Source organism: Aplysia californica, unplaced genomic scaffold (genome assembly GCF_000002075.1).
Source record: "Aplysia californica isolate F4 #8 unplaced genomic scaffold, AplCal3.0 scaffold00052, whole genome shotgun sequence".
NCBI classification, from domain to species: Eukaryota; Metazoa; Mollusca; class Gastropoda; order Aplysiida; family Aplysiidae; genus Aplysia; species Aplysia californica.
This window is the reverse complement of record NW_004797322.1, coordinates 454,329-466,904: the sequence shown is the minus strand read 5'-3', so window position 1 is coordinate 466,904 and position 12,576 is coordinate 454,329. Positions and strand designations below refer to the sequence as shown.

At 38.1% G+C, this 12,576-nt stretch overlaps 1 protein-coding gene across 1 annotated transcript in view; it reads left to right on the top strand.

Annotated features, from left to right (window-relative positions):
* LOC101849279 overlaps positions 1–12,576 on the top strand; it is a gene marked incomplete in the record, with an annotated part of 263,881 nt that overhangs the window by 26,962 nt on the left and 224,343 nt on the right. Inside the window, 5 exon segments of the mRNA XM_013079452.2 lie at positions 978–1,197; positions 3,235–3,407; positions 5,813–5,974; positions 8,137–8,250; positions 9,743–9,865. Of these exon segments, the coding sequence (XP_012934906.2) occupies positions 978–1,197; positions 3,235–3,407; positions 5,813–5,974; positions 8,137–8,250; positions 9,743–9,865 (792 nt within the window).

Here is a 12,576-nt window from a genome sequence, read left to right as displayed (position 1 = left end):
AGTGAGATGAGAAGTTGCTCTGTTTACCCAGTCGGCAACAATGGACATCAACATTAACTTGAGAGAGAAGTGTCGCTCTTTTTCTGAGTGGTGGCAAGGCGTTAACTTGTTTTCTTTATTTGGTCTTCTTCCACTGACACCTTTCATTTTGTTTTACCCCTGTACAAAACCAGCGAAAAAGAAAAAAAGAAAACACACTCTATCCCCCTTTTTAAAAATTCAATTTCCATTAGCCCAACAGTAGCCCTAAGCCTGCGACCACCTACTGTTGAAATCTTAGAAGGGAATGGTTTATTTTCTTCATTTTGATCAGTCCTGCTTAATACGGCCTCCTGTCTAAGATGACCACTTTTCTCCTCGAAAGTGGGTGGCTATCTTACACAGGTTTGACTACTTTGTAGTGACTTGGTCATCTTGTGGTCCCACAAGGGTCTCATTTTCATCATTTAGCTTCTGCTTTTGGACTTCTCCGTATTGTCTCACTGATAGTGAATTTCACCTTATTTTCAAAAGCCGTTAAAATGAACTGACTGCTGTCTCTTAATCAGCAAGCAACTCTGTACCTAATGAGCCCGTCTGTGAGAGCTTCGAAGCTGCAGTTTTTTATGTAGGTCCTATAGTTTCTTCAATTTTTGGGTTGGAACAGTTTTCAGGGAGAATGACTGAGTACACTTTATTACAGTTCTAGTCAATTTTTTAGTGAAGGTCTTCTACCCAAAACATAATAAACTAATTAAAAGTAAGGCAGTGTCTTAAGTCTCTTCTTTTTATATGATCTTGACTACGTTATATAATATGTAATATGACTTTTTTTTCTCATATCGCTCTATTGGTCTGTTTGTCTGTCTGTCTGAAGCATAGCTTTTTCTGAAGAATTTTTCTCACAAATTATTTTTACTGGGTTTTCCTTAAGATAGAAGTCTTGAATTTTTGGTAGAAATTGAATTCTGTTTTGTTTTTTGTCTTTTTTCTTACAGGAAACACGGCTCCAAATCTAAGGATTTTCTCTCCTCTGACTTCTGATGGATACTTATTTGCGGAAGATGGAAAACCAGTGACAATTTTTATGTTCGCAAGTGACCCTGATAGAGAGGTTTTGACTATAGAGTCACTTACAGATCAGTTTCCCAGTTCCATTGGTAGCCCGATTGGATCTGTCTCTTTTGCATTCAGTGCTGATAACCCTGTCGCTCTCAGGTAACTGGCATAAATTGTGCATTTTTTAAAATACAATATAAACAGTAGGTATCTGACATATTAGGGAGTATCTATCAAGCGCTAATTACTAATAGTGGTTAAAGGAGAATGACCTGTCCTCTATTCGTTAAAATGTTGAGCAAAGCTTTTAATTAAAGCTACTAGAAATCAAATAAGCAAAAGCAAGTCTTGGTTTGTTTGTTTTGGGGGTTTTGTTTTGTTACAGGCTTTAGTGGATGATAGAATAGAGAGACAGAGGGAGTGGGTTAATATTGGTTGACAGATCATTTTAAAATAGTAATTCTTATAAATGTATCTTATATTATATAGTTTTGAGGGAACAACTTCTAAGTATTATATGTGCCTGAAAGGAGCAGACCTATACCCTTCAGTTAATCAACAAAAGGAAAGTACAGTGGAAACCTGATATAACAGGGATGGTGGGAGTATAAAAAAAAGTCTTTATATCCAATCCCTATTAAATCAGAAATGCAAGAAAAGTAAGCAGTTGTGGACTAATCCAGCAGTACTTATTCATGGGTAGTTTCCCTTGCCACAAGAACCCACGAACAGGGGTTTTGGCACCAACAATTTCTCCTTGCCTCCTTATACCACATGGAATGTCGAACTGATGACAAATCTCTGCCAGGGGAGCTTGCTTTTTGTCAACAGCCTGGATTATTTAGTATATTTTGTCAATTGAAAAGCATTTTCTCTTGCGCTTGACATCGTTGGTGGCCACAATGAAAGAAGTAGGCTTCGATCTAGGCCGATCGGTCGTCCACAGAGTGCATTAATCTTAGATCTACACATGTACTGTTGTTAGTGAACAGTCACAGTGTGGTGTGGCTCATGCCTGTGTGCTGTGAACTGCGAAAACAAGCTTTGCACACGACCAGATTTGGCCATACGACAGGCCTGCGCATGACACATTACGCATGCATGTTGCTAGGTTTCGGGCTAGATCAAGGTTTGCAGCACATCGCTGCGTGTGCTTGCAGTGGCATGGCTTCTGTGGGCTTGCTCTCTCTCTCTCTCTCTCTCTCTCTCTCTCTCTCTCTCTCTCTCTCTCTCTCTCTCTCTCTCTCTCTCTCTCTCTCTCTCTCTCTCTCTCTCTCTCTCTCTCTCTCTCTCTCTCTCTCTCTCTGTCTCTCTCTCACTTTTTACACATTGTTAACAAGCCTTTGTCCCTGCTATAATCGAATGGGCTCCGATGAGGCCCTGTTATTGCCGATAACTTTCAATAGAGACAAAGAGTAGAAAAAAAACGGGGAAAAAAAACAACCTGTTATTAACAGATCCCTGTTATTACCGGGCCTGTTGTAATGGTTTCCACTGTAGTTTAAATAAGTCAATAAAATGATCTGAACTGTCTATGAATGCATAAAATGCTATTGCAGTCAACTATGTTTGAATGCCTTTATCATTCATCCTTAGGTGTAGAGTCTTAAATATTTGTCTATCGGATAATTATGTAGTCTCCGATTTGTTTGCTGGGGATTTTCTTGTACTCTTTGCAATATTTCAATCAGTTGCGAGTGTACTGTTTGTGGATCTACTTTTTTGTTTCTAAACTGTGCTTAACATAAACTTGTACTGAAAAAATTGTTTGACTTGTACAGAAAAATGGTTTGTCTTGTCACATTTCTAACTCTGTACCCACACTATTGCTTTGTTCTTTCAAGCAAATGCATTTTGGCATGGGAGCTGTAGTTGTATTAAAAGCAATTTGTGTAATGATATCCAGAACCCACACCTTTTTTTAAATGCCTTTCATACTTTGCCTTTCAGCTGTCTGTTTTTCTGTAGACAAGTAAAATTTTGCCAACACCTGCAATTTTTATAAAATCAAGTCTAAGCAGGGATTTTATTTTCTCTGCTTTCCTTGAATATTATACTAATCCTTTGTCTGACTGAACTGGTAAAGCATGCATGGTATGAGCATACCTTTGAAATCATTAATATTATGCCTAATAGGGTGTCTTACTTTAACAAAACCCTGCTAAAATAGAAATAATTACTTATAATGAATTGCAGGTTTGTAGCAAAGGATGAGGCTGGGGGCCAGTCTGCTGTTCTCACAGTCAAGGTTGCTCTTTGCACTTTGTGCAGTGAAAAAGGAGTTTGTGATAGACTTCAATTGAGGGAGGCAGAAGATGCTGAGGGAAGCTTCCGAAAGTATGTCTGCGTTTGCGAAGCGGCCTACACAGGTGAGTGAAATAAGTTATCTGTGAAAATCAAAGATATTTTCTCGATTAAAGAAAGGAATAATGAATAGCTTTACAACCAGAATCTTCAGGTAAATTCAATGATAAAGGAAGTGTGCATTTAAAAAAAAAAAAACTTTGGTAAGTGATTTACGAGGCTCGCAACTGCATAAGGTCGTATGAGTGTTTTCAGTGGGAAGAAAATTTTTGAATTTTGCCCAAGTGGCTGCCGAAGCCCACTTATCAATTTTAGACCACCAGGGATCTTTAACGTGTGCTACTTGCACATGGGACCTCCAAGATTTTTTGCCCTTGTCCGAGAAGGCTAGGTGTAGATCTTTCCTAATCTTTCCTACCAGAAGATCAGGGATGTGGTTGAAAGACAACGGTAAGAAGGAGCCAAGAAGTAGCATTAGAAAGGCTGCCAAAAGAGTCAGGAGCCCAGAGGAAGGGTAAAGGTGGTGAGGGGGTGGGGGCAGAAAATGGAGATGAAAGTAGACGATAGAACATTGCTAGAGAGCAGTAAAGGAGGTTAAAGGAGACAGTTTTAGAAGAGAACATTTTTATTTCACTACCCGAACTCAAATCCGGGACCTTTGAATGAGAGGCGAACACCTTGAACTCAAGGCCATGAGAGCCCCCTAAGTGTAAATCTAAATTGAGAGGGAACTTTTTGTTGAAAAGAACAATTGAGTAGATTTTTGGGAAAAGTTGCTGGTTTTGAAAAAGTTTTCATTGCAAACGTCTCAACAACTTATTAACTGAGATGTTTAAAAAGCAGGAAACACTGCAAATATGTTGCTTTTCATTTTGCTTTTTGTTGTTAGTCTCATCGCATACAGTACATGTCCATAGCTCCTGGGAGGCTGCTGAGCTCTTGTTTAGTCTTCAAATCAAGACTTAACGTATAACCTGCTCAAAGGCAGCCAGTTGATCCCCTCTCTCTCTCTCTCTCTCTCTCTCTCTCTCTCTCTCTCTCTCTCTCTCTCTCTCTTTCTCTTTCTCCTCTCTCTCTCTCTCTCTCTCTCTCTCTCTCTCTCTCTCTCTCTCTCTTTCTCTCTCTCTCTCTCTGTCTCTCTTTCTCTCTCTCTCTCACACACACACACACACACACACACACACACACACACACACACACACACACACACACACACACACACACACACACACACACACACGATAATAAATATAAGGATAGTATCTTATCTTGTGTGGAAAACAATTTGTGTCACAATGCGGTGGAATCAGGCGCTTGTCAATTTTGGGACATATTGAGTAACTGATGAAATCTTAAAGCCTGTCCATTTGCTTTGCTTTCGATGAAAAAAATATCTATTTATCTTGGATACAAATCAAGATATTGGCTATTGATGGAGGTGGGGGTCAGTGGTTTCAGAAGTAAAATTAGCGAGAGAATGACCATCGAAAGTGAGTTATTTCCTTAGCTTGAGAGTCTGTGCAAACTGAGAATTTATATCTTAATGCCTTTAATCAAAGTTTTTCAGTAAAATCCACACAGAAACGTGTTCTTTAAAGGGCAAGAAAGGTGTTGAGCCTAAAAACAAAAACTCTGTAAAAATTCCCAAACCTGTAGAAAAAAGCCAGTTTTTTTACTTTCATTATTTTGATGAGTGCCTGATTTCACCAGGCTGCTTCACATTTAAAAAATTGCTCAAGGTCTCACAACTTTCAAGGGCTTTCGTGGTCTAGAGGTACAGTGTTTGCCTCTCATTCAGAAGGTTGTAGGATTGAAATCTGACAGCGACAAAAACAATTTTCTCCTCCAAAATTTTCTTGTTTCACTTCTTTTCCTGTTCTTCTGCTCCCCTAGTCCTGATCTGTTATCTGCATTCATCTCCTTTTTTCGCCCCACACTGGCATCTCCTGGGCTGCTCTATACTTTACTCTTCTTTCTACTGCTACTCCTGGGTCCTTCTTACTGCTGTCTTTCAGCAGCCACTCCCCTGATTTTAGGATCAGTAAAATTAGATTCTAGCCTTCTTGGATAAGGGTGAAAAATTTCTGAAGCCCCATGTTCAATTTATGCACATTAAAGATCCCTTGGTGGTCCTAAAATCGGTAAGACTAGGCTTCGACCGCCACTAGGGCAAAATTTAGAATTGATTCCTACCAAATTTGAAAATACTTTAGTCAGTATAAACACATATTGAGTACCTTCGAAATTGGAATGTGGCTTCCTGAAGGCAAGGAGCCCTACAAAGTAGGAAAAACGGTCACATACGTAAAAATCAGTTGCACTGCAGGTTGAAGAACCAGCAGTCAATGACCCTTGAGATCAAGAAGGGGAAGGAAAAGAAGAAGAAGGCACTATGATTTTCCCCTTGTGCTGAAATGTGATCTTAAAAGCAGAATGAAAAGGATTAAGTGGGGTTTTTTTTTCGTTTCAGGTGATGAATGTGAATTGGACAGGGATGGATGTGCAGAAAACCCTTGCAGTACTGGTAGAGAATGTAATGACACTCTAGCACCTTTACAAGAGTTTGGAGAGCCTCCCTACACATGCGGGCCATGTGGTGATGGTCTTCTACTTGTTGGTGACAAATGTGAAGGTTTGTTACTAAACCCTTTGAGTCTGAAATGCCTCAAGATCTTAACACTTTGTGGTCACCTGGCGCATTATGAAAATTATCCGTTTCAGTCACCTGTCACAGTTCTATGCCAGGCCTGAGAAGTCCCGTTGCTGTCACTCTCCTGGCTGGGTGACCAGATGGGGTATTTTATACTGCTGGCTGTCTGAGTGCAAAGTGTTAAATATGGGTGGTTGGAGGGTGCGACTTGTTGTAGATCATATTTCCTTTCTTTCCCTTGATTGTTTTTGTCTGTCTGCCTTACTTTTTCTCTCTGCAAGGGTTGAAAAGAAAGTAATTGACATTAACATCTAGCAGCTAAGACATTGGCTTCAGCTATAAAAGCAATACACATTCTTTAACTTGTCCTCTGTTAACCTATCCATTGGAATTTTATAATCCTTTAATGGTGTAAGAAACAAAAGATGGTTTGTGCTCTGTATTAAACACAATGGAGTTCACGAAAGAAACACCCGTTTCTGCATCTTTATGCTCTGTAAACTTAGTGTTTGGGATGACTGCGTATTCATTAAAAATGTTTGTCTTTGGGTCAAAAAAAATTAAAGGCCTTAAACATCTTGCTCTCTCTAGAAAAATAAAAGACAAATGTCCCAGAGCAACTCACTTAGAACATCTTAGCAGATGGGTCATGGGGAGAGATCATCCGAGCAAAGAAATGAGTGGCAAACCATGATCGCCAATGTCTGTTTCAGATCTGGCCCTTTACGATGATGATGATGATTGTTATTCACTGTTGTTCCCCAGAGATGTGAATGATTCGTACTGAACAATACAGAAGAAATGGCAAACTTGTTTGAGCCAAAGAGCTGTAGAAGACTGATAAAGGTGCCTCAAAGGGCACTTAAAACCAAACATCCTGAGTCTCAAAAAAACAAAATGAGCTCTTTGACACCATCAGAACAAGGAAAATGAAGCAGTATACTTACTTATAAATGGTCTTAAAACTTTGGAAAAGGGCATTACAATATAAAAAGACACGTTCATGTAAAATGTGCGGAAGATGCCGGAAAATATGATGGAGACTTCTCTGAATATTTGAGCAATCAAAGAGGAGTTTCAGCAAGGCTGAAAGCACCTGGGGGGGGGGGGGGGTGTTTAGGATAAAAAGGCCATGGTCTCAACGTGACAAGAAAAATACAACCAGTGGTCTGTCATTGTATTCTGGAGTAGCAGTGTACATGGGAGCCGTAGCCATTGTTCGTAAGGAGTCTTCAGCCTAAAGAGAAGCTAAACACACCATTCCTGAAACTGTTGTCTCTTGACTTCACTCATCCCCTGCTTTGCTTACCAGGACTTCTAGTGTCACTCATGTTGTATTGCTGATCACCCAAGACTGTTGCCCAGGGTGTGGCTGAGGTTTCCTTCTTCTTCTTGTAGCCAGTGTAAACTAGGGACAAGGGATAGAGAGATGGACCACTGGACCCTGGCCACCCTTTGGATGTATCTGCCTCTCACAAAAAGTGCTACCACTCCCAATATCCCCCAAATAGATGATCTTTATAAAGTAATTCATCAGAGCAGAGACCAGAAAAGATGGAAGCCTGTGGTGGCAAGGAGTTGGACACAGCTATGGTGATAGGTGATGCTCCCAACAGGACATGCTATCTAGAAGGAGATGATCCAAAATATAGTTGGAAAGGGAGGGGGTGCAAGAGATAGTTTAAAGCAGTCATGGACATGTGTGTCCTAGTAGCGGGCCAGATTAATAGATTCAGAATATCTCATGGGCCAAAGCAGAAGAAAATTGGATGAAATCGATTAAAATACCCTGGCTCTCAAAAGTGAGACTAAAATTGACAAAAGAGCATATCACATCACTCAAAAGGATTTCATTGAATAAAATATTAGTCCTATTGCTATCTGCTGGCCTGGAAACTGTTCATTTTCATTTTCGAGACAGACGGTTTTCTTTCTATTTATTATCAACTCACTGCAGGGCAGAGCACATTCATTTTTAGTTACTGGGCCAGACTGAAATTACCACACAGCCCAGATTTGGCAGTAATTTGCCCACTTCTTATTTTGAGGGACAATTGTACAATCTCATACTTTGTAACATAATTCACGATTTTACAAGAAGTTATTTCTCTTTATCATTATCATGTTCTGTTTTAAATCCCCAGATGATAACGAATGTGCTCGTAATGTATGTGATGGAATTTGTGTAAATACCTTTGGCTCATTTGAATGCTCCTGTAGTTCAGGATACAGATTGTTCCAGGACGTCTCTTGCTCAGGTAAGGTTTATTTTCTTCAAGGAATTCATTGCCATTATCTTCGGAATTGTTATTGTTTAGTCTGTTGATCTTAAAGTGATATGCTGGTAAGTATTTGTTTTCATTTTTTATTGCTCTGAAAATTTACACTTTTGTTTTGGCATTCTGTACTCATTTATTTAAACTCAATTCTCTCTGTATTTATTGAGAGCAGTAGTTTTTCTATAGAAATGAAATAGTCTTCGTAACAAATGTTATTGTTCCTGAAAAAGGAAATTAGTCTCTTGAATAAAAGCATAAAGAATTTGCTTCTAACAATGTTTTTGATATGATTAGTCTATTGCATAAGCTATTGGCACTTCTTATTTTTAATGGTGACTTTTTGCTCTTTTGGGGATTTTTTAGCTTGAAAAAAAAATCCGAAATCAAATTCTGCTGGGACTGAACCACATTGGAAATACTGCATGACTTTGATAGGAGTACTTGGTTTTGTCATTGATGATACCAGTACTCTATACAAAAGTCTTTACGATAAAGTAGAATAACATTTTTTAAAGCATTCCAGGTGTAATCAAAGACAGATATATAACCAAACAAGATGGTCAACTCTCCAAAAAAAAAGCATTCTTGGCAACTCTTTGAGATATCGCCACCTACGTTGATAAAAGGTGAACTTGAGACCCCATTCAAAATGTCCCAAACTAATATGCACATCCGAAGTCCCCACTCTTTGTGAGACCAATTGTCATTGTGATTGCTTCATGCACAAAAAGAGCATTTGATATTTTAAGTGTGCATAAGGGGTGGGGGTTTGGGGGAGGCTCAAATTAACTTTTGCCATAATGTGCTGCATTTTGTTTTTCAAATTAGTAGATTCTTTTTAACAATATAAAAATTTGTTCCCACTCTCAATGCCCAATATTCGTCATTCACTACAAAATAGCCTCAAACAGCCTGGTAGTAAGCAACATGTGCTGCTTCCAGCATTTCCTGACGATTTTGTTTTCTAACTCTCTCAAAAAGTGGGATGAACCATCTTGTAATGTGTAATCTTTGGTGGTAGCACATCTATTCCCACAGATATCTGTGATGTAGTGGTAAAGCTTTTTGCACTTGCAAGTTAAAGATGTGAATTTGATACCCGCATGCAGAAGTTTGGTATCTAGTACCACTGTCTGTCTGCTGGGAGGTTCTTACATGTATTTCACTCAGCCTTGGCAGGTAGATTTCAGGCAATGCACGTCCGATCCTGACTAACCTGAATTGTGTCAATTTTATGTTGCAGTTTCTTAATCTGTTGTATCAGTTACAAATACGTGTGAAATAATTTATAGGAGTTCAAAACCTAAATCTTGAAAAGAAAGCTAGGAAAATGATATACTATTATTATAATGTAGCTACGAGTTGGAAAAGAATATTGAAAGGGTTTTCTCTGTTTCTGAAAAAAATGTTGCTTTCTGGGCTTAGTGCATTTGAACAACTTGCCCATACAATTTTCCAATTCTGTTGTCAGATATCGATGAGTGCCAAGGACCCAACACATGTCAGCAAACGTGTATCAACAATGTGGGTTCTTATGACTGTGGCTGCTATGATGGTTATACCTTGGACCAGGATGGACTCACTTGTCTTGAGAGTAAGAGATTTTAATTTTGTCTGTATCTTTCTTTATTTTCATTTAGTATGGAAAGGGTAGATTTTTCAATAACACAGTTCTTTTCCAAAACTTCATGAAAATTGCTTAGAGCAATGCTTTTCTGGTAATATACACATCTCATGTTTGGGAATTCAATAGTTTTGACAACTGTGAGCAGGCTATTTTTTAAATCAATTTTCTATATCACTGAGAGAAATGCTTTAGGAGTGTCACTTTTATAAACTTTATATGTTGCACTGTGAAGAATTCAAATGTAAAATTCTCTAAAACCCTTTTATTGCCATGGAAATGGTGGCCGTATTTGATTTTTTGTCTTGTCATGGAAGGGTAGAATTGACTTCATCATTTTTTTATTTTGCATGGTAAGTGAAATTTTTCTTTACTGTCCCCTTTATAGTGCACATGTTGCCACAGGTCAATGACAGAATTAAATATGTCAGTATGATTTTTTAAAAGTGGCAGTGCAACTCAAAATTCAGATGATAAAGAAAAGGGCGGGTGTGGCTAAATAACAGATCCATATAAAATATAATGAAAATGCAATATTAGCATGTACTTCAAATCTAATTCTACACCGACCTGTGTAACATGTTGAAGTACATACATGCGAAGTTTGAAGAGAATATCTTAATAAATGTTTAAAATGATTAAGAATTAGAAACACAGTTTGAACAAAACATTTAAAAGTCGGAATGCATGGTAAAAATAACCAACAATGGGAGTCAAAAGAAGAGTGTTTTTGCTAACAGAATATGCAAGGAATAAAAAATCCATATCTGAGCCCTAAACCGCCTAAAATATGCCTGCACTCTTAAAGTGCTGTTAAATCAGTTTGTCTTATAAAAGACACAACGAAGTGCATGCGGTGAGAATGAGAGAAGACCCAAAAATCTCTTTTCCTGGATCTTTGAGAGAACAGGGAGGGGGGGGGGGGGTGGATTATTTTTGTCCGGAGAACTGGTGAGATTGTAAAGGTTTAATGCTCCTTTCAACACAGTATGGCTATTTAAGTTATTCAAAGAGGCTGGACATCCAAATTTAATGTACATCTCTGATAAAAGTGGGCAAAATGGGTTGAGAGCCTTAAAAGCTTGCCTAAACAACAGAAGTTCAAAATGCTTCATTGGGATTTGAACCAGGAAACGCTTTGTAGTCCAACATGATACCAGCTTAGCTTACAATGCACCCTTTCATGTCTGAGTGTTTAGAGAAACAAAAGTGTGTGTGCCTGGAGAAAGGTGCCAGTTGTCAGAAAAGTTATTTTTGGGCAATGAGGTGAAAAAGCCTAAAATGTTGTACCTGGTCAAAAATTAAGTTCTGTACAGAAAACACACTTTTAACATTTCTTAATAACATTTTGAAAGGATTTTATAACTTTTAAAGTCCAAGTCTAGATATTTGTAGAGTAATTATTTTTGCAATATGATGTACTTCACCAAAGGTAAAAAATGTGCTCGCAATTTAGTTAACATACTTATGTCAAAGCCATTTTTCTCCAAACTTTATTTTTACATCCTGTGTTACGAAATGTAGCATATCTTTAAGACAACTCAAAATGTTTTTAAAAAAATTTTATTCAGCCTAGTCAACATTAAATTTGGTACTTGAATATGCCCTTATTCTAAATCCAAAATTTTTTACAACTGGGACCTTTCTCCGGGCACACTCACAAATAGTGTGGAAAAAAACAAGTAGAAAAAGAAAAATTACTTGACCCTTCATTTCACAAGACAAGTATTGTTTTTCTCTGATTGGTGCTACTGTATTGGCACATTGCCTCTCTGTCGGAAATGTATGCATTCTTTTAATATGCAAGTTCTCTTCAGAGTTCCTTCCATATCTCTCTACCTCTGTATATAGCTCTGTCTCTCCCCTCCCCTTCCCCCCTCTCTCTCCCACTCTCTCTCCCTCTCTCTCTCTCTCTATCTCTCTTTCTCTCTCTCTCTCTCTCTCTCTCTCTCTCGCACTCTCTCGTCTCTTTTGTCGCACAAGTTTTGACAGTGACAAATATGGTTTTTTCGACTTTTTGATACATTTTGAACATTTCATAACTTCAGCCAGCTGTTGCTGCTGTCGTTGTTGTTGTTGTTGTTGTGGTTGTTGCTGTTATTGTCGTTCCCAATGGTGCATTTTCTACGTAATTATTGTGGGTTTTAGTTGTTGCCTTGGTTGCTCTTATAACCCAGAAGGCTAGAAAAGGTTGTATTAGGGGCGAGAAGACAAAAGTGTTAATAGCTCAATGTGTGGATTCAACGTTCAGATTTTTACAACAGAAAACGCATACAATGATAAAGCGTAAGAGCAAAATGAATATTATGAAAAATAAATAACTTTAAATCTGATATAAAAGACTTTTTAAAAGAACGATAAAGATAACTGTTTTCCTCCTCAAGATTAAAAAGCTTAACTAGAAGGGGAAAAAAGAGAATAAAAACCAATGAAAAACAGATCAGAAAACGAAAGAAAAGACGCCCTCAATTTAAAAAAACAACAAAAAACAGATCCAAAACTGAAACGACCCTCAATTTATAAAGTATAAAGGAAAAAAAGAAAAACAGCTGGCAAAACAACAAACAAAACAACAAACAAAACAAATTCTGTGCATATAAAGAAGAAAAAAAAAAACAATCACACAAAAAACAAAAATAAAAGAAGAACCCCCCCCAAATAAAAAAAACCCAACCCCCCCC